At 24.1% G+C, this 20,911-nt stretch overlaps 6 protein-coding genes across 12 annotated transcripts; 5 read left to right on the forward strand and 1 right to left on the reverse strand.

The window, feature by feature from the left end:
* Positions 1 to 115: 115 nt before the first annotated feature.
* Positions 116 to 1,132, forward strand: RpL31 (ribosomal protein L31). 2 transcript variants are annotated; one of them, XM_035876795.2, is made up of 3 exons: positions 116 to 264; positions 556 to 783; positions 949 to 1,132. In XM_035876795.2, the coding sequence occupies exons 1-3, from the start codon at positions 128 to 130 to the stop codon at positions 1,097 to 1,099; spliced, it is 516 nt and encodes a 171-aa protein (XP_035732688.2). In that variant the 5' UTR covers positions 116 to 127; the 3' UTR covers positions 1,100 to 1,132. The 2 variants fall into 2 exon arrangements, with proteins under 2 accessions (XP_035732688.2, XP_035732689.1); XM_035876796.2 differs by having other exon boundaries at positions 124 to 280.
* Positions 1,133 to 1,511: 379 nt separating this feature from the next.
* scf (Calumenin B scf) lies at positions 1,512 to 3,391 on the forward strand. Its single transcript, XM_035876733.2, has 4 exons — positions 1,512 to 1,890; positions 2,251 to 2,818; positions 2,887 to 3,002; positions 3,083 to 3,391. Exons 1-4 carry the CDS (start codon positions 1,789 to 1,791, stop codon positions 3,269 to 3,271), a joined length of 975 nt encoding a protein of 324 aa, XP_035732626.1. The 5' UTR covers positions 1,512 to 1,788; the 3' UTR covers positions 3,272 to 3,391.
* A 271-nt stretch (positions 3,392 to 3,662) lies between these two features.
* Positions 3,663 to 4,795, forward strand: LOC118446273 (uncharacterized). The gene is made up of 5 exons (XM_035876734.2): positions 3,663 to 3,784; positions 3,900 to 4,037; positions 4,113 to 4,241; positions 4,301 to 4,380; positions 4,467 to 4,795. Exons 1-5 carry the CDS (start codon positions 3,730 to 3,732, stop codon positions 4,608 to 4,610), a joined length of 546 nt encoding a protein of 181 aa, XP_035732627.1. The 5' UTR covers positions 3,663 to 3,729; the 3' UTR covers positions 4,611 to 4,795.
* A 427-nt stretch (positions 4,796 to 5,222) lies between these two features.
* Positions 5,223 to 7,469, forward strand: jagn (jagunal). Its single transcript, XM_035876732.2, has 4 exons — positions 5,223 to 5,570; positions 6,603 to 6,744; positions 6,856 to 7,071; positions 7,315 to 7,469. Exons 1-4 carry the CDS (start codon positions 5,479 to 5,481, stop codon positions 7,441 to 7,443), a joined length of 579 nt encoding a protein of 192 aa, XP_035732625.1. The 5' UTR covers positions 5,223 to 5,478; the 3' UTR covers positions 7,444 to 7,469.
* A 400-nt stretch (positions 7,470 to 7,869) lies between these two features.
* Lrr47 (Leucine-rich repeat 47) lies at positions 7,870 to 9,879 on the forward strand. 3 transcript variants are annotated; one of them, XM_085659781.1, is made up of 5 exons: positions 7,870 to 8,465; positions 8,546 to 9,082; positions 9,165 to 9,252; positions 9,319 to 9,454; positions 9,555 to 9,879. In XM_085659781.1, exons 1-5 carry the CDS (start codon positions 8,292 to 8,294, stop codon positions 9,784 to 9,786), a joined length of 1,167 nt encoding a protein of 388 aa, XP_085515907.1. In that variant the 5' UTR covers positions 7,870 to 8,291; the 3' UTR covers positions 9,787 to 9,879. The 3 variants fall into 3 exon arrangements, with proteins under 3 accessions (XP_085515907.1, XP_085515908.1, XP_085515906.1); XM_085659782.1 differs by having other exon boundaries at positions 7,872 to 8,184; positions 8,437 to 8,465; positions 9,165 to 9,454; XM_085659780.1 differs by having other exon boundaries at positions 7,876 to 8,465; positions 9,165 to 9,454.
* A 669-nt stretch (positions 9,880 to 10,548) lies between these two features.
* On the reverse strand, positions 10,549 to 13,731 carry LOC118446270 (uncharacterized). 4 transcript variants are annotated; one of them, XM_035876730.2, is made up of 5 exons: positions 13,230 to 13,731; positions 12,603 to 12,813; positions 12,217 to 12,306; positions 11,537 to 12,061; positions 10,549 to 10,987 (listed from the first exon to the last, which is right to left on the reverse strand). In XM_035876730.2, exons 2-5 carry the CDS (start codon positions 12,756 to 12,758, stop codon positions 10,769 to 10,771), a joined length of 990 nt encoding a protein of 329 aa, XP_035732623.2. In that variant the 5' UTR covers positions 12,759 to 12,813; positions 13,230 to 13,731; the 3' UTR covers positions 10,549 to 10,768. The 4 variants fall into 4 exon arrangements, with proteins under 4 accessions (XP_035732623.2, XP_035732624.2, XP_085515909.1 ...); XM_035876731.2 differs by having other exon boundaries at positions 12,603 to 12,722; positions 13,230 to 13,730; XM_085659783.1 differs by lacking the exon at positions 13,230 to 13,731 and adding an exon at positions 12,980 to 13,150 and having other exon boundaries at positions 12,603 to 12,722.
* Positions 13,732 to 20,911: the final 7,180 nt, after the last annotated feature.

The raw sequence follows: 20,911 nt of genomic DNA on the forward strand, positions 1-20,911 counted from the left end.
GTATCATTGTAATAATATTTATTAATTCATTTTGTTTCATAATATAATAAAAGAATTTCTATTTTCAAATAATAATACAATAATGATGATTATAAATTTATTTGATTTAATAAATAATCAGTCACCGATGTCAAGAATTGACATTGATCAAACTAGTAACAATTTTACGAACAACGTGTTAGCTCTTTTATATGGAACCTTCAATCGGAGGAGGAACCTAAACTTTCTGTCGAATAAAATCCGAGAACATCTGATTTTAAATTGGTACAAAATCATAATTGTTAGTAAAATTACATTCATTTTTAAATTTTGACTAGGATTTACGTAAAATTTTTTTTTACTTTATAATTTTGTATGATAGAAAATATTTATATATACATTGTTAGGAATACATTGTGTGTTGATAATATTATAAACGTTTTATCTTTAATTTATGATATAACATTTGCGCATAAAATGAAAAAAAATATGTGTTATACTTTAAATTAAATTCTATGTTAAATTAATGTTTCTATTTTGAAAATATATAAAGAATGTATATATTGTTTTTTTTAGGTTAAAAATGGCTAAATCTTCTGAAAAGAAAGGAAAGAGTGCAATCAATGAAGTGGTAACTCGTGAATATACTGTACATCTTCATAAACGTCTTCATGGAGTTGGATTTAAGAAACGTGCACCTAGAGCAATTAAAGAAATTCGAAAATTTGCTGAAAAACAAATGGGTACACCTGACGTAAGGATTGACACTCGTCTCAACAAACAATTATGGTCCAAAGGAATAAGGTAAATTGTTCTCTTTAAAAACTAAAAATATTGAGAAATCTAAAAAAATTAAATATTTGTCTATTTAAAAGCATTGCTAAAGTATACTCCTTCAATTTTATTCAATAGGTTGGATAATATTTTTTTCAATAAATATAAACTATGAAAAATATTTTTCTTTTGCAGGAACGTTCCTTTCAGAGTTCGTGTTCGATTAAGTAGAAGAAGGAATGATGATGAGGACTCGGCAAATAAATTATATACACTTGTAACATATATTCCTGTAGCCTCCTTCAAAGGCCTTCAAACAGAAAATGTGGATGCAAGTCAAGATTAATACCTTTATATTCAATAAATAAATTGAAACATTTATTAATATTAATTATTACCTTTACTTAACTAATTATAACTATTATAAATAATCATTTAGGCATTGAGTTATAAAATCAATATCATAAACATCTTAATAATATATAAATACGAATTTGGATTATTATATTAATAGTATTATGATAAATGGAAAAAAAGAAATTAAATATATCAGGTCGAGCTAATACTGATTTAAAAAAATTTTAATGTATTATACCTAGAGCAATATATTTTTATTTGATTTTTATAAATGATATAGTGTTCTATAAAATTTATAGATTTATGTGCAAACCATTTCTTAATTACAAATATTTCAATAGAACATATCTACGCATACTCCTTCCATAGTGACCTAAATTAAGCGCGTAGGTTTGAACGTAGAACATCTCCCGAACGTTGTAGGATTGAATAACGTTCGCAGCAAGCGCTTATAGGATCAACGGTATTACGGTGCGAGTTTTCTAAAGAAATATGGAGTTCGTAAGTGGGGGACTAACATTGGTTAAGACATCAAGATTTGCTGATGTGGATGCTGGGGAGTTGCTCTACCGCTTATAAAATCGTGATTTATTGAAAAAAAAATCATATATCGTGTAATAAATAAAATCAATCCTATAAAAATCAAAATATTTTCTTACTTTTTCAATATTAAAAAAAATGCGAGAACTTATAGCTTTTCAAATTTTATTCTTTCTAACTGTTTCGGCCACTGCAATTCCAAAACCAGAAGATGAGCCCAAACAACGTATATTGAATAAGGTAAACAAGAAATGAAATTGTTTCGTTTAACGCTTGATTAATAATAATAAATGAAAGCCCAATATAAATGTTTAAATAGTCATTGATTTATATCATATAATTCTTAATAAAGATGGTTTTGAAGTATATAACCTCAGATCATTTTTCTTTAAAAGATCTATTTTATATCAAATAAATAAAATAATATGAGAAATATTGGATTAAATTGTGAATTAGAAAATAAATATATATAGTTTGAATCAATAAATATACATAATATTCGTTTTATTGTAATATTATAAAACAATGATATCTAATAAATATTTGTATAGATCTATTATATATATTATATATATATATTATATGTATTTATAATTATAGGATTTAAGTGATCAGGAGCATTATATTAACTCCCAGCATAATCCAAGTTACGATCATGAGGCTTTTCTGGGAGAAGATGCCAAAACATTTGATCAATTAAGTCCAGAGGAAAGTACAAGAAGACTAGGAATAATCGTTGATAAAATAGATAAAGACAAAGATGGATTTGTTACGAAGGAAGAACTTAAAGATTGGATATTATATACTCAACGACGATATATTCAAGATGATATTAATCGTCAATGGACATCTTATAATTTAGAAGAAAAAGATAATCTTCCATGGACAGATTATAAAGTCAAACTTTATGGACATATCAATGAAAATGAAAGTAATGATCAAGATAAATTAGAAGAAGAAACATTTCCTTATCAAGCAATGCTCAAAAGAGATCGCAGACGTTGGCATGCAGCTGATCTTGACAATGACAGTGCACTTACTAAAGAAGAATTTGCTGCATTCCTACATGCAGAAGAAGCAAATCATATGAAAGATATTGTAGTATTAGAAACTATGGAAGACATTGATAAGGATGGAGATGGAAAAATATCATTAGCTGAATATATTGGTAATTGAAATAATTGTAAATTATGATATTAACAATTCGTATATTGAAATGCATTATTAATTTTTTAGGAGACATGTACAGAGGTACAGAGGAGGAAGAAGAGCCTGAATGGGTTAAAAATGAGAAAGAACAATTTTCATCTTACAGAGATAAAGATCATGATGGTTTTATGGATTTTGAAGAGGTTAGTAAGCTATATCAAAATACAATATCTTATTGATTTTAATAAAAATATACTAATTGTGTTTGCCACATTTTTAATAGGTAAGAAATTGGATTATTCCTGCTGATTTTGATCATGCGGAAGCAGAAGCCCGACATTTAATTTATGAAGCTGATACAGATGCTGACCAAAAACTTACAAAAGATGAAATATTAGAAAAATATGATATTTTTGTTGGTTCTCAAGCAACTGATTTTGGAGAAGCGTTAACTAGACATGATGAATTTTAATGAGATTTTTATAATAAAATTCTTACCAAAAATTATATATCATAAGCTTTCATGACAAAGTATATAATTTATAATGTATATTTACCCGTATGAATCATGATGTTTTTATACAAGTTTGCTTGTTGTTATTAATATTATTAGCAAATATTATGAAATATAATAGTCATTGGATGGCTATTCAAATAAATCATGAGTATTTTAATCCTATATCTTTTTTATCAGTATATATATATCTACTAATACCTAATAATCTGCCAATACCTACTAATCTGCCAATTTTTTAACAAATATGTTCTTTTCATACAATTTTCTAAATAATACATATGACTTGTGATAATTTCTAATATAAAAATATATGAGACATCAATTTATCTGATTATTGATCTTATCAGAAAAAGCTTGTTATCTCTATAGATTTGTAGCAGTATTAAGCACCTGTCCAATGTGAACCTGTCAATATGAATACTTGGAAGTTAATCATATTTTTAATATGCTATATGTGGCTTAATTTAGGTAATTATTACTTATTTACTAATCAATAGAAAATACGATAATTAGTATGTGTTGTTTATATGTCGTAGATTTATCGTTTGTTTAATATATTATAATACTTAATGATTTTTTACAGGAATCAATAGTTTAAGATCATATTGTTTTCAATTTACTTGGCCAGGGCCAATACCTTATAAAGAGTCTTTAAATAATACTTGTACAAAAAATAGCCATACTGGAGTACCATGTATAGAACCACTAATTTATGATGCATGTAAGTATAAATATATATATTCATATTATGCAGTGTAATTATTAAATAGTATACATCTATATATTTTTTTTTCAGCTGGTCCACCAAATACAACTGAAATATGGATTGATAATAAAAATAAAGAAATTACTCCAAATTCAACTATATGTATTTTACAAAAAGGTTTCGCATGTATTAAATATTCCAATGTTTACAATAATGCAAGTAAGTTTAATTTTGCTTCTACATAAATACAAATATCATCAACATTTTTTTATTTATAGTTATGTACACTTCCCATTATTGTGGGAGAATAATTGAAGACAATACAGTAGCTGTTACATCAGGATGTTTCAATTACCAAGTATATATATATTTTTTATTAATAGACTTATAAATCTATATACACATATGTATATGTTCTAATCTAACGTTTATTTATTTATATAGGCTGATGCTCATATAATTGAAGTTTGTGCTTGTCAATCTGTATCAGGAATGACACCATGTAACACGGCAACAAAACAGATTTCATCTATTTTAATATTATTTCCCAGTATAATAATATTATTTTATCATTTTCATAATACATAATAAGTAGCAAAATAATATTTAAAAAATGTAAAATACCTATATATATATGTTATAATTTTAATTATCAATAAATCAAAAAGATCAATTGATAATGATAATAATAATAATCATCAAAACTTGATGTCAGTTCGTAAAATAATATTACAATTTATATAATGCAATTTCATGAAAGGAAAATACACGAAACAAATATATAAATACAAATATTATTATTATTAACAAAATTAAATTTTTTATTATCAAGCTTATATTATAATATTATTGAAAATAAATGTGAAATATTTAACAATGTATTGTTAATACAAGATTCCCTTTAAAAATATATTAAAAAAATATATTAGTTATAAACACTTAATATAATATCTTAAAAAATATTCAAACATTTACCATCCTTAGTTCTGAATATCATAAACTTTACTCATTTCTACTACTTACGTTGATTATTTTACATGATGTTCGTAAATGCATCAAAAATAAATCAAGTCATGTTATAGTTAGTTTTAACCAAAGTAGATCGTTTTTCGTTTTAATTATATAAAAAATTTTAAACTATGTGAGAATTACTTAAACTTATTGTTCTTATCTTCTTCTTAATTATTGGAAGATCTTTAATTGGTCATATAATAGTGAAAAAAGTGAAATATTGCTTAGTTAAATTATTATTGTACAGATATGGTTAATTTTGAGTAGTTTTGAGAATAGTATCATCAATTTCTAATCGGGGTTTGGGAAAGTTCAAAAATAGTCGAACACACGGTGATAACTCGGCGCATGTTTTAACCTTGAATTTAGCTGTCTAATGAAGTAGAACATTAATTAATACGTAGTAAGACGAATGTTCTGTGTTTTTAGACGTGAAATATAGAAAATGGCTTCGAAGGTTACTTTGTGCCAAGCATTAGGTACAGATGGAAGTGATTTTAATCATAGGCAAAAAGTTGCAGGGCAGTATCAAGTCAGGTGAGCAAAATATAAATCTGATCCATGCTTTTGTCGATTAAATTAAGCTTATTAAATACAAGAAAATATGATTGTTATGTTATTAAATAATTATATCGATTTTAGTATCCCTTTATCCATGCAATTGTAATTCGACTAAATATCATTTATATCGTACATCAAAGAATAATTAATAGAATCAGTGAAAATAATCCCTTAAAAATTTATTTAAGATTTACTTTGTTGTTTTTATTCATAATTTTAAGTATATAATTGTGTTATTATTTTTATTATATTATTATATTAATTTTACATATATATTTTTATCTATGATATATTATATTGCATGTAAAATAAGTAAATTATATATATGTATTAAAATAGCTATGTCATAAAAATATGACAAAAATTAATAAATTAACAAGTAGTGATGTGTAATTATATATATATATATATATAGAGACATACATACATATATATACATATATATATATATATATATAGACAGACATTCATACACACAGCATCATACATTTTTAAAATAAAAACATTTAATTAAATTTTTATCATAGTGTTGTTTTAATAAAATAATTAAGCTATCAATTAATATTTTCATCTTATAAGTGTACCAAGAGTTTACAAATTACCAATTTATATAGATTGCACGTATTGTGCACAGTATGCCCTTGTTTCCATGAGTATACCTATTAATAGCAGGAGGTTTTGCCCTTGGAGTCTAATGTTTTCTGATTTAATTTTGTTTTGGTGTTCTGTTTATATATAAAAGTTAAAAAGCCTATAATCAATTGTCACACAATTATTTTTATGTAAGAGAAATAAAAACTATTTATTAATGTAAGAAAAATATAATTTATGGTATTTATTATTTTATATTTTTAATTTTAAGAACATTTTTGTACTTATTATTTTAGATAATAGAAAAAGCGTTAAGAACCTCTGTGTTAAGTATTACTATTTTAATAGAATAAAGCAATAAAGTTTTTATAGATGTCACATAATGTTTATATATATATATATATATTCTCTTTTCAGCGTGACGAACAAATCACGATTAAAGTATTGCATATTTTTTCACTATCTTCTTTTCTTTGTTATGCTTGCCAAATTGTCAGCAGACATTTTAGATAGGCTTGATATTTTTATTCTGGAAATAGAAGAATTATTGATACCACAGGTAAGCTTGTATATAAACGTTTTTTTTTATATGATATATGACGATAGTTTAGTATTCTTTCTTCCATATATTCAATTTCATTGTACAAATATAGACTTTTTTTTATGTCAGCCATTGTGGTGGGAATATATATGGTGCACAAGTTTATTACTTTCTTTCCTTGCATTATCAGCTATTAAAAAGAATAAAATAAAGACACTTCAACGTTATATGATTGGTCTTATTGTGTTGGGTTATGGACCAATTCTATATGCTATGATATACTACTTTAAAGATGTTTGGAGATATTTAACTGTTGGTAAAACAGAAGATATTCAACTGTGGCAGGTAAATTATTTTTTTAATCAATGAATTGATATAATATGAAGTATTAAAATTAGCGTTTGTAATATAAAGAAAATAATTGTGTTAATTCTAATATATTATTATTAGATCAGAATCATTTTTCAATATAACAGAAGATATAAGATCAATATATTCGTACTTTAATACTATATATATATATATATATATATATATATACTATATATATATATAACCATGCTTTATATTATATGAAACTTATTTCAGGGTCTACCATATGGAATGTTATGGTATGCGTTTATTCTTTTAGCTTCTCAAGTTCATAGTTTTTCTTTATATTTTTCATGGAATCTTATAGTAGCTTGGAAAACACGTGGTGGTAAGAAAATACAATAAATAAAAGAATTAAATCAACAATTTTATCTTTATTTATGTATAATATCCACTATACCCTAAAAAAAAATCTATCAAAATCTTAATACTTTGCAATTTATAGTACCAATCGTATGACTTCGTAGAAATTTTAATTATGCGTATGTATAGATATGTATATATATCTGTATATATATATATATGTATTAGTTATGCAAATGTATAATTACATAATTTGAAAATGCATTCACAAATAACTAATAACTATAGTGTGCATTACATTTTTGAACTTATTTTTACTACGATCTAATACTTGTTATAAGAAAATACGTATTGTATATGCCTCTGCCAATCAAAACCTATCTTAAAACTTTTTACAAAAGTACCTAGATTATGAGAAGTATTTGATTAAGGTAAAATATTAAATTGCATATAACATAAAAATTAAAACTTAACATTACGATATATTCATTATCTTTTATACAATAAACAGATCATTTGCATCGAAGTAGTTTAATTCTGATTTTTTGTCCAAATGTTATTGGACAATATATCGGTACATTAGAATACATTAAAGAAGCTTAATGTACACACATATACTTCGTTTTATGACTATAGTAATATATATGTATATATATATATGCATGTATACGTTCAGCCAAGATTTACTCAAATGTTAATAAGCTAATGTAAATTCATTATACGAGATTGGCGCCAAAAAAGAATATCCGTTGTTACATCCAAATGAGGCACTACTTTAAACTGGTAAATTCAAAACAAATGTGAATTCTAAGTACAACCAATATATTTGCGTTTTATTTTTTTTTTTATTGGTATATATTCAACGATCGTTTAAAAAAAGTTAAGTGAAAATGAAATTAAATTGTAATGTTGAAGTTAATAATCGAATGCACAATTTGACAAATTTATCGATAAGAAAAAAATCACAACGTGGGTATTTGGTTATTGGAAGACAATCTATAAAAAGCAATGAATTATATATTTTATTACAAACAGAGCAGAACAAATGTGGAACTAAGTATAAGGTAATATTTCTTATATACATATATGTATATATATATGATGATTTATATTTATTTCTTAATGTTTATCTTATAATTTTTAGGTGAATGATAATATTGAAATGATATTTGTGAAATTTATTGAAAATGGGAAAGCAACAATTAGAATAAAAGAACCTCCTCATGACTTAATTATACAGAGCGATGCAATACCATTAAAAAGTTTTATTCATGTTTTAAAGCTTGCATCGTCCAAAAAAGTAAATTTATCAACTCTTGCAATATCTAATTTAAATGGCAAAAAGATTGGTAACACGCAAAAAACAAAAATAACTATAAAAAAGAATTCTGAATATCCTACTTTACAAGGTTTTCCAAGATTTACAGAAGAATTACACATCATAGGATTAGATAGGAAATCATTTGATCTTCAAATTTTAAAACTGAATCGTTTAAAAATTTTGGATCTATCAAACAATCAAATAACATCCTTACCTAAAGATTTAGGTTCTTTGCCGCATTTACAACAGCTTATTTTGTCTCAAAATCAACTTGGCAAAGCTGCTATTTCTAAATGGACATGGCTGGACCAAAACAATATCAGAAATACTTTATGCTTATTAGATTTAAATTGTAATTTCGTAAGTTAAATTTTAATAATTTATATAATTTAATATTATAAAGGCAAAGAATTTTGAGTTAATTTTTACTTCTTAATTACAGTTGACTGAAATACCTGAGAAGATTGGAAAACTCAATGCTCTTGTTAATTTAAAACTAAGTTGTAATTCGTTAATATATTTACCACAAAGTATGGGAAATTTAACTTCGCTCAAATATTTGGATTTATCACAGAATAGTTTACAATTTTTACCAGGAAGTATAAGGAAATTACGGCTACTGGAAATAAATGTATCTGGAAATTCGTTTTCAACAACTAAGCCTTCTTATGCATGTATAGTACAATTACCAAGCCTTGTTGAGTGTGCGGCAAAGATATTTTTGAAAACAAGGTTTGCTATATATATTTTATTATATTATTTTATTATAATTATAAATGTTGTTTTTGTTCAACTAATAATAATAGTAAATAAAATCATATTATTTTTACAGGATTAGCTACAATGCAAATTTGATACCTAACACACTGGTCAAATATTTAGATTCTGCAAAATATTGTGTATGTGGAACAGCTTGTTTTCAATACTTTTTAAGAAAACAATTATATTTTAATTTAAATTCAACTATATGTAGTGTAAAGTTTTCAGATAGTAGTACTGTACCATATGATTGTTTCTTTTGTAGTTTACAATGTTTCAGATTTTATTCTAAAGTAATGTCTTGAAGTAATATCGCCTTATTATTTACATGTAATTTTAAATTATAGTTTTTTGTATATATATAAATTATAGTTTTTTGTATAAATGTTACAATTATCTTAAGGTACAAGTAAAAGAATTTAAAAGTTTAATCTATTGTAATATATTTCATCTATTTTATTTTGCATATTTGATTTGTTTCCATCTATACAAAATTTAAATACTATGAGCGTTATACAATATCTATGATCCAAATGGCAATGGATATTTTTTTACTTGTAAGTACTTAATCCTAATAGTAATTTTGTAGTAACTTTATAGTGATAACTTTTATATTTATAATTGTAAAATAAAATTTATATGAATAATACAAAATATGTGTGCGCGCGCGCGCGTGTGTGTGTATACACACATATATATATCGTATGTATAAAAATTAATTTTTTTACAAATACAAATGTATATTTATATCAAAAATTTATACATGGTAGATGTATATTACTTCATGTAGTAAATAATTAATTACATTACATAAAGCTATTGACAATATTATATTAATGTTTTACTAAGCTTTTTGAAGATGTAAATAAATTTAGTTTAAGATTTGTATACAAATATAATTTGTTTTTTTTCTAGGTAGTTTGTTTACTTTCGATAATCATATAAGACTATAATAAAAAAAATAGATTGTTTCATTATTTACACTGTATTATCTTCATGTCAATTTGTATAGGTTTAAAATATTTTATCACGATCATGAAATCTTATATAATTTGATAAAATATTTAGCTTACAAATACTTTTTTAAAAAATAACTTTTTTGGTGTTCTTTAGCCTTATTTATATTACTTTTTCAGTAATATAACAGCTCATACTTCAAGCTCTAATATCTTTCAATATTAGAGCTTGAAGTATGAGCAATAATACATTTTATGCATACTTCTTAAACTATACTAAACTTCTAAACTATATAAAAAATCATATTTAATACTAAATTTATAAATATAATTATTTGTTTTCTACATTTCTTTTTATAAAATTAAATGACATATTATCAGTCTCATTAATATAATATTGTTTTGGAGTAACTACTTCCTTTATTCCGACATAATCTATCATTAAGTTAGCATGATCTTTTGATTTTTTCATTAGTTGTAATGGATGAATATATATATCTGGATCTTCTGGATGCTGTATTAAATGATTTCCAACAGCAATATCTTCAGTCTAATAAAAATTAAATAATTTTGTGAAGCAAATTTTTCTTTAACTTCAATTTAATAAACAATGAAAGCACATACATAAATGTTTAATTAAATAACTATTTATAATTTAGGTCAAGTTATCTGTTAGTTGTAATTGTAAACAGCTAATTTTAAACAGAATACTTTTATTTATTGAATAGAAAATCTACTAATATAAAGAATAGAGAATGCTTAACTTTATGATTAGTTCTGCTGTGAAGATAGTTAATAAAAAAAATTAAAAGAAAAATTTGTATGTTTTGAAGAGCTAATGTAGTTAATATATTTGTAATAAATACATTATTGTACATGTTTTTATCAAGATTAATAACTTATCTCCACTATAATTACATTTCTGTCTTAAAATCTGTTTTTAAACATATGTTCATTTAAAAAAAAATGTATTTTCACAAATGAATTTATGTTGAATAAATTTATTTAAATGTGCTTGAAAATAATTGAGATTTTAAATTAAATGAAAAGTAAAGTGAAAGTAAAATCTTTTATAAATTAACACATGTTTCACACTTACTTGAAGATCAGACTGATTATGGAATGTTTCATGTTTTAAACTTGGTATGTGCAAATCTTCTGTAGTAATTTGCTTACTGTTTAAAAGTCCTAAGATTAAAGCATTCCTTGAAAGCTTACACTGTTTTAAAATTTCTTGAATAGAATGGCAATCTCCATTATTTTCAATATTTTTTCTCGATTTATCTGTATTAATATTCTGTACATTTGATGACTTGGTGTTCTGTACATTTGATGACTCGGTGTTCTGTACATTTGATGACTCGGTGTTCTGTATATTTGATGACTCGGCATTCTGTACATTTGATGACTCGGTATTCTGTACATTTAATGACTCGGTATTCTGTACATTTGATGACTCGATGTTCTGTACATTTGATGATTTAACATCACTGTTATAATCAGAACTAGTTTTACTGTTTGATATATTAGCGTTATTGTTCTCTGTATTTAAATTGTTTTTCATTTGTTTTAATTCCCATTGATATTCTAGAAATTTATTAGAATAATTTATTCCACCATTTACCTATATTTACAAAAACATAAATAAATATTCATTAAATATACACATAATTATTATACTATATATAAATAAAGACTTATATAGATAAAATATTAATTATAAGAAAAGAAAATATTTACATATTATATTTAATAAATATTTTGAAGTATTACACTTACAGCTTTTATAGAAGAGAATATTTCATTTTCATTTAAATAATATTTTGAATCCATATCATTTGATATATCTGAAATATCTGCTTCTACTAACTAATAAAAAAAATATTTGTAATTAATCTTCCTAAATTCATTATTACATATCATAAGAAAGAATATTATTCTAGATATTACATCAAAAATGATCTAGCTGTAACTAACAGTTCTAACTTTTTAATTAACCGACATTTAATTGTATTTTTTGAATTTTTAACATTATAATATAAGGTTTTAAATGCGATGGAGTATATATTGCTGTTATACAGTAGTATATTAATATACATGTTTTAATAAATACATAATATAATATAATTGAATATAAATAAATAAAATAAATGAACTTAGCTAACCTGTATATTTCTTGGTATTTTAACATTCTTTAAATTTATGTTACGATCAAGCCAAGATTGGTCCGGTTTGTCAAGTCGAACAAAATATACATCTTCGTCTGTTCTTGGTATTTGAGTAACCTTTACAATAGCATCATGTATGTTTATGTTATTCATATTAATTTTATTTTATTAATTTTTTCATAGAATTTTGTAACAAATATAATAGATTCTGTAAAAATAAGCATACAAAGTTACATAAATATTAATATTAATATTAATATTAATATTAATATTAATATTAATATTAATATTGGTATTTTAATTTTATAGAAAATAGCATATTATATAATTAAAAAATTATACATATTTATTATATATTGAATATATCTCATTACACAGTAATTTCTATTATATTTGTGAATATCATGAAAAAGATATCTCATAAAGAAAATATAAATTGAAGAGTTTAAAAAAGGTTTATTAAACAATTAAAACATAAACAATTTAATTGTTTAATAAGATTTAGTTTTTTATTTTAATTTTGAAAACGTTATAGGTCAAAAAAGAAAACATTATATGTCATTAATATAACTTTTCGTATTTTTCTTTTTTATATATGAAACTTATATTTTTTTTAACACTTACATATTTTATTTAAGTAAATATGACTTTTCAAATATTTTCAGATAATCGATTTCCCACACGGGTTAAATAAAATTTATTAAACAAAAAAAAATTTAACATTTCAAATGGTTAACATTAATATTTCTAACCAATCAAAAGTGTGTAAGATACAATTCGCTACCTACAATATTGTCTTTAACATAAAAAGTTTATATGTGTGTTTCATTGGCGCCATTACAAACAGTGAAGGATTTAGCTTTCGAGAGGCCTGAGTCATTATAAATTTTTAAGGATCATTAAAATAAATCGATTATGCATAATATGTATTTTTTCGTTTTAATTGTTAACACAAATGATAAAGTAAGAAATACATTGCTCAGATTAAATTATAGTCATGGATATAGAAATAATAATTGTATATTAGCCATCAGATATTACATTAAATTTTTTATGTAATATAAATTAATATTATCGCATGGAGATTATTTCCACGGCTTATGCACGAATACATCACTGACTACAGGTGCATGCGTAATCTGTGTTTTGACCTTGAATCAAATTCAAATTATAAATCAAATTTTAATATTATATATATATATATATATATATATATTAAAATAATAACATATATTTTTGATATTAGATATTAAAATTTAAATCTCCAGAACGACTATTACTAATAATGCGATATCGAGCTAATAACTTCACTAAGCACTTTTATAGTTTCATTTGTAAACTATAATGAATTAATCTAAATATTGTGTACAAAATGCTATTTTTATTGACTTTTATTACTGAGATATTATATACATTAATTAATTAATAATTATACATGTAAAAATGTATAATTATTAATAACATAAGTAAACATGGAGAAAGGAGAAAAAAATATAATTTATCGATGGTTGTAAAGTAAATAATTTGACTATTTCTATTTGGTGTCATAATTTTTGAAACTTTCCGCTAGATGACACTGTTGTACTTCTTATTCATACTTACATATTATTTACTTATATGGCCGTGTTTAACAAATTTAATTATAAATCTTACAAGATTTTCTATATAATTTCTAACTAAATTAAAAATATACATGTTTCATTTAGATTATCTTGTGAAAGAAAAAATAATGAGAATGATTAAACTTTTGTAAAAGTTTTGTACAAATAAAAGAAAATTGCAATCGTGCCTAAATATTAAAAAATATTGACATCGAACATTTCAACGAAAAATGAATAATATTTTCCATAATTTTTGTTGCTGAATATAAAAAATGATATATTAAAAAATGTAAAGTTATCTAAGAAAAACAATACAATCTTAAATATATTTATTAATCTAAAATATATTTATACTATAATAGTGTAGGAAGAGTATTGTATATGTTATAAAATATATATATATTTATTCTTATATTCTATAACATATAATAATATTAAATATGTTAATAGAAAACAAAATTTATGAATTAGTATAAGTGAATGAAGATAACGTATTTTTTTAAGTAGATATTTATAACATTTTATTTTTGTTTTTTTCATAAATCTTTATGTCTTCTTTAAGCAATATATCTAATTTGATTAGATATTTAAAATAACAAGCAATTATCTTTTTTAACTAATTTTTAATTTGGAAAATTATGTATTAAAATTTTTTTTTTCAAGAATTATATTTTATCAATAATCATTAAAATTTTACCTGAGAATACAGGTGGATATTTCTTTTACTAGTTAGCAAAATATTAGATCTAATTATACAATAACTTTAATAGTCTAAGTGTTATTCTTAGATAACCCTGGAAGCTGCAATTTTATGTGACCTTGACAATTCGAAGTATAGTACATTGGCGTAGCATATTGTCGATGAGATAAACTGTAAAAACTTAATATATAAATGACTGTAAGAAAAATATATATGATTCTTCTTTTCTATGTTATACTTCCATATTATGATCTTATTCATACGAAAGTATAATTACTAACTAAGAAAATAATTATCTACAGAGATATCGTAATATGTACTTTCTTATCTGCATGTAAATATGTACATATGCAGATGCAACAACTAAATTCTTAAAACAGAATATCTTATCACATCTTATATGTTTAATTGCATACGTAATTAAGAGATTTTTCTAATTTTGATATCAATGTATTTGATATGAATTTGTTTTTGATAAAATATAATAGGTAAAATAATCAAAAATTACACGATGAGTTAATAATAAAAATTATAAATCAAAATAATTTATTGATGAATGACGACGATAATTATAAAAAAACGAAAAAAAAAAAGATAGAAGATTGAGATTCACTTACAATTATTTGCCGTATTTAAAACTTTTTTCGAATGTTCGATTGAATACGAATGATGCCAAAAGTATAAATTTCCTTCTAAAAAAAATCTTCTAATTTCCCTACTTAAAGACTCCTTTCTGGAAAGGAAAGAATAAAAAATGTTATGATTGATCAAAAGTATATATAAAAAATTTTTATATATCTTTCTTTATTGTATTTCTTAATTTTTCTTAATTTTTGAAGATCATGTCTGTTAGCGGATATTTATATATATGTATAATCGATACATAGTTAGGGAAGGAAGATCATAATAAATATTTTTAAAGCATTTCTCTAACTCCGAAAGGACATTAATTTTTATTTTTTATTTTATGACAGTATCGAATAAAATTAAGTTCTACGATCTTATAACAAGTAGAGATAATTTAAGCGGTCTATGTTTTTGAGCTTAAAAGCGTCGTCATTTAAAAGTGTAGGCATTTAAATATCTAAGGGTCTCAAGTACACAGTTAAAAGAAGATATTCAAAACTTATGAATGTAGGATTTGGACGAAACCAGCTTGAAATGAAAGAGTTTATATACTAATGTACTATACATATAAAATATTAAACGTTTCTGGCCACGAAACTTTTTTCTTCTTAATTTTTCAAAAAATCGATATGCAGTTTGACATTTTTATGTTACCCTAATTATATCTGATTTTTAGAACAGACTAACAGAATTCGACGTGATAAAAATAAAAGGTTCTTTGACATTTCTCTCGTGCATGAATAGTTTTCCATTAAAAATAAATATTTTTTCAAAAATTCATATACAAACCATAAAATTAACACATTTAAAATATTATATATATATATATATATATATATTTATTTATTTATTTTCGATTGATTTTCTAATGGAATGTGTATAATGATAAAAATTATGTATAATGATAAAAGAAAATGTATATGATAAAAGTTTTTATGTAATTTTAAAAATTAATTATCTACTCTTTTTCAAGACATTTTAGGCTAATCTTTTTTATTCTTTTTTTTTCAGTAAAATCTTTCCTTCATACGTAAAAGAACAATTTGAGGAGAAAAAGACTTAAGCTTCGGGCAAGCGATAAGAGGGTCGAAGTGGTATGTAACATTTTTCGTAGCCGTGTTTAAAATGAAAATGATGTTAAAATAATATAATATTGTTTTCTCAAAAAGTCGAATTTTTCAAAAACTCTTTGTAATATTTTTCAAATGTATTATTCTCGTGTTATACCTATTGAACGGAATGTTGATTCCATGTTAATTTTAAAAGATGTGATTCCACATTTATCTGATAATAAGATTACGTATGTCCAGATAAATCGAATACACATATCACTTATCTCTTAATACTATTCCGTACTAGAGGTTAGTTTTATTTTTAATTATCGTATAATGGTGCTTTGAAAAATTTTCTCAAAAAATTACTAGTTTAAATTACATTTAATGCTTTTCAAATTATGATTTCATCGATTTCATTCGAGTTTTAATGTATGAAACTATCCGATTAAAGATAAAACTGATGAAAAAAATGATTAATTATAATTATTTATTATTTTCTGAATATAAACGTGATAAAGACAAAAAAATATTCGATGAATTTATCACAGAGAGATACATTATTCAATCTTACGAGTACTTAATTATATTACATCCATATGGATATATGTATATAATATTTGTGTTCGTTCGATTTTAATTAAAAATATCTTAACTGAAAAAAAATAGAAAACGTTTTATAATCTGTTTTGATAAAGAAGATATGGTCGAGTTATGCTTTAAAAAATATATTATCAGATATTAAAAATTTTTTAAACTTATATATTACTATGAATAAACTTGAAATGTATTTATTGTATATAAACGTACGTGTGCCTTATATGCAAACGTATGTGTATTAAATTATTTTGATGGGTGAAATTTTTTCAAATTTCAAAATTACAAGGTAGATTGAAGATAATCTGAAAAAAAGTTATTTTAAAAATTCTCGAAAAAAAAAGAAAAGTAATTGGTTTTTGAAATTACCTAGAAACTTTTCGGCCATTCTCCATATATATGTATATATGCATTAAAACCGGTCCTAGTGAAGGTCAACAAAATACTGATAACCCTGTGAAAAATATATATTCCAGAATTTTATGAAAATATTGAATGAAAAGATTCCATGTGAGGGAAAAAAAAGTAATTTTAAAATCTACGTATATTTCTCTTCGATATATAATAATTTCTTCTAAAATTTTACTGGTCAGACAAGCGGTGAGGACGGAGAAAAAAAAAGAAAAAAGACAAAAATAAATTATATAAATGACCGCGACGATATAATGACAGTTGTCGATAGAGACTGATAGCGCAAAAATGTTGCAAATCATAGATACTTAATTCGTATCTGCGGTTAGATCGCATATATATGTATGTATACATATATACAGGTATCACGAAATTGCATACATGTGCATCCAATGCTGTTGTCGATTACAGAAACGAGAATCAGTGGAAAAAACATTCGATTCGCGTTCTATGTAATATGTAAAACTTGATATCGTTAGGATTGGTTGCTATATTGAATCATGAATAGTATCTTTAAACTTGCATAGATATATTTTATTCTATTCGTATAACATATGTTACATATATATACATATATGCAATAATGTTATAAAAACGTGTAATAAAGATATGAAGAAATACGAATACTCAAGGAACATAACAGATCCTAGAAACGTGTTATTTACAATTAGTCGAAAGAATCGTATGTGAAATTAGGTAAGTAGATTAATGAAAGTTTGCTCATGAAAAAAGATGCAGGTTGATTGGAATGAAATGTAAGTATTTCAAGCAAAAGTCATTCGACGATATAAATATATAGCTATCATATATGATGTATCTAACAGATTTGTAGAAAATATAAGACACAAAGTGTATGAAAAGTTTATTCGAATAAATATGATTTGTTGACAAAAAAATTTATATATATATTTATATGTAAATATACATACACATAAACATACATATATATTTTTACCGAATTGATAAACTAAAATGAAATAGATATCATCGACTGTCAACGTTTCAAGTAAGTTTTGCGGCGTTAGTCTCACGATACTGCGGTATTTTTACCCTTGAGAAGTTAACAGGTAATCACAATGCGAGCTAACAACTATGCTGCGGCTCATATGAAATCATTACTTGGAACTTTGAAATTCGTCTGAGTGGATTTATATTCGTGATTCTTCTTGACAATATTATTAATTTTTTTTTTATATAGATAATGGATATATCTTTTGTCTCGTGATATTATTTATCTACTTCGAAAATTCCGTACGTGTCTTTTTCTCTATCTTTTTCTCTCTTTCTTATACAATGAACGAAATTTGTTCGATACGTAACTCATGTAACCTATGGATTTCCAGACTATAAATTTAATTCAATTCAGACAGATGTAAGTCAATAGCTCCAGTGGAAATCTTTAGGAAATCCAAAAAATCTGTTTCCATATCAGGTGAGAAAGCAAGGTTGGTAAACTTGTGAACTTCGAGGTCATGATAAAATTAAATGTATACAGACGGTCACAGAAGCCTCTTTATTCTTTGAGTATATTTCTTTATGTAGAAAGAAAAAAAGAAAAAGAAAAATGTTTATCTTTCGATAAAATTGCTTTTTCGAGTCATGATTTGTAATTAATACGAATTTACGATCGATATAAATTATATTATGTACTTGAAATTTCTGTGACGTGCATTTGAACGTTGTATATCGAATAATAACACGCTTGTAACGTTTTGTTTCTAAAATATCGAATAGACGTGATATTGTTCGTTGCTTCGAATGCATAATTAAACATGCATTCCTAGCTATGTTGAAAATCATTGATTCCCGAGCTAATATAATTTGTGTACATACATATATCTGTGACATTTGCAACGGAATCGAAGGTGCGTCCATTTCTACGTAATTTCAAATGTCTCGATGTAATTGTGCATTATTTTATTTAATAATATATTACGCAGGTATATACATATGTATCTCTTTTCATATAGAATTTAGTTGCCTTTGAAAATGAAATGAATTAATGTATAACGATTTTCATTTAATATAATCAAATTTGATAAAGTATTATAAAAATATAAGTTATTCTAAAGTATACATCAGCAATTAATAAAAGATAAAACATTGAAGAGTAAAGAATCATTTTCAGTATGAAATATATAATGTCTAATTTTAAAGATCTACGCTTGAATTGTTATCGAGGTAAAAGAAACGGATGGAGAAAAAAAAAGTAACAACAAAATTATTAACAAACTGTAAAATTATAAATATAAACCATGAAATATTTATGGTTTTATATACTGTTCAAGATGGCATCGGTAATGAGAATCGCATGCATGCACGTAATTACGATTAAATTGTGCCCTAGTGTACATGACTGATTATTATTTTCTCATAAACGTAACAGATACTTTGTTTGCTGAGATAGCAATGAAATGAATGACTCATCGGTATTGGTGATTCATTGGACAATTTTTTATCAGTTGAAAAAAAAAAGTGAAACCCTAGATATTTCTCATCGAAAAAGAGATCAACGTGTTTACGTCAAGTAATAGTCATTGATGGTGACAGGTGAAAGAGGAATATCCAGAACTCTTGCAAAGAAATCGACAATGAGGATTGATTTAAAGCTTAATAATTATTTGAAATTCTGACGTCGACTCCAAGAATTTAGATATATACACACACATGTACATAAATCAGTATTCACGCGAAATAGTTAATGTATATTGACCGTGATACTTTTGTTTTCAATGGTGACTTTATTAACGTTCTGTACATGTTGAATCGAATTAAAGAATACAAGATAAAGTAAAATAATCCTAAAGCAAAGAGTAGATTGCAGTCGTATAATCTGTATAAATTGTGTAAGTGTTATAAGCACGATAAGAAACGAGATCGATATAAAATTTCTTTAAAGATTAGAATTTTTTTCTTCTCTCTCTCTTTTTTCTCTCTCTCTCTCTCTCTCTCTCTCTTTCTTTTATAGTAATAAATAAAAATGATTAAGCTAAATATTACGAGAAAACTAAGTGCACGTGAACTATGAACGTGGAAACTACCAAGATATATACGAGAGTAACGTTTATGAATTTTTCATATATTTCACTTTTAATATAATAATGATAATAATATGATATTATTACGATTAAATTATATATTAATTGAAATAATGAAAGACATTTTAATGCTTGAATTAAATTTCTTTCTCTCTCTCTCTCTCTTTTTCTAAGAAAGAGGATTATACAAATATAAATAATTAAAGAAGATTATTATTAATGCAGGATATATGTATGTATGTGTATAATCCGTAGGGATATTTAGACGTCTTGTCGGAGA

Source organism: Vespa mandarinia, chromosome 10, assembly GCF_050613455.1.
Source record: "Vespa mandarinia isolate Hongniang chromosome 10, ASM5061345v1, whole genome shotgun sequence".
Lineage (NCBI taxonomy): Eukaryota > Metazoa > Arthropoda > Insecta > Hymenoptera > Vespidae > Vespa > Vespa mandarinia.

Bases quoted from the DNA above. Each gene is read 5' to 3' on its own strand.
- RpL31 (XM_035876795.2), top strand. From the start codon at position 128: ATGTCAAGAATTGACATTGATCAAACTAGTAACAATTTTACGAACAAC. The intron at 265-555 runs GTACAAAATCAT...TGTTTTTTTTAG, and splicing joins GAACATCTGATTTTAAATTG to GTTAAAAATGGCTAAATCTT. The intron at 784-948 runs GTAAATTGTTCT...TTTCTTTTGCAG, and splicing joins TTATGGTCCAAAGGAATAAG to GAACGTTCCTTTCAGAGTTC.
- scf (XM_035876733.2), top strand. From the start codon at position 1,789: ATGCGAGAACTTATAGCTTTTCAAATTTTATTCTTTCTAACTGTTTCG. The intron at 2,819-2,886 runs GTAATTGAAATA...TTAATTTTTTAG, and splicing joins ATCATTAGCTGAATATATTG to GAGACATGTACAGAGGTACA. The intron at 3,003-3,082 runs GTTAGTAAGCTA...CATTTTTAATAG, and splicing joins GTTTTATGGATTTTGAAGAG to GTAAGAAATTGGATTATTCC.
- LOC118446273 (XM_035876734.2), top strand. From the start codon at position 3,730: ATGAATACTTGGAAGTTAATCATATTTTTAATATGCTATATGTGGCTT. The intron at 3,785-3,899 runs GTAATTATTACT...GATTTTTTACAG, and splicing joins CTATATGTGGCTTAATTTAG to GAATCAATAGTTTAAGATCA. The intron at 4,242-4,300 runs GTAAGTTTAATT...TTTTATTTATAG, and splicing joins CAATGTTTACAATAATGCAA to TTATGTACACTTCCCATTAT.
- jagn (XM_035876732.2), top strand. From the start codon at position 5,479: ATGGCTTCGAAGGTTACTTTGTGCCAAGCATTAGGTACAGATGGAAGT. The intron at 5,571-6,602 runs GTGAGCAAAATA...TTCTCTTTTCAG, and splicing joins GCAGGGCAGTATCAAGTCAG to CGTGACGAACAAATCACGAT. The intron at 7,072-7,314 runs GTAAATTATTTT...AACTTATTTCAG, and splicing joins AAGATATTCAACTGTGGCAG to GGTCTACCATATGGAATGTT.
- Lrr47 (XM_085659780.1), top strand. From the start codon at position 8,292: ATGAAATTAAATTGTAATGTTGAAGTTAATAATCGAATGCACAATTTG. The intron at 9,083-9,164 runs GTAAGTTAAATT...TCTTAATTACAG, and splicing joins TAGATTTAAATTGTAATTTC to TTGACTGAAATACCTGAGAA. The intron at 9,455-9,554 runs GTTTGCTATATA...TTATTTTTACAG, and splicing joins AAGATATTTTTGAAAACAAG to GATTAGCTACAATGCAAATT.
- LOC118446270 (XM_085659783.1), bottom strand. From the start codon at position 13,027: ATGAGATATCTTTTTCATGATATTCACAAATATAATAGAAATTACTGT. The intron at 12,307-12,602 runs GTTAGCTAAGTT...TTTTTTTATTAG, and splicing joins AAATACCAAGAAATATACAG to TTAGTAGAAGCAGATATTTC. The intron at 12,062-12,216 runs GTAAGTGTAATA...TTGTAAATATAG, and splicing joins TATTCTCTTCTATAAAAGCT to GTAAATGGTGGAATAAATTA.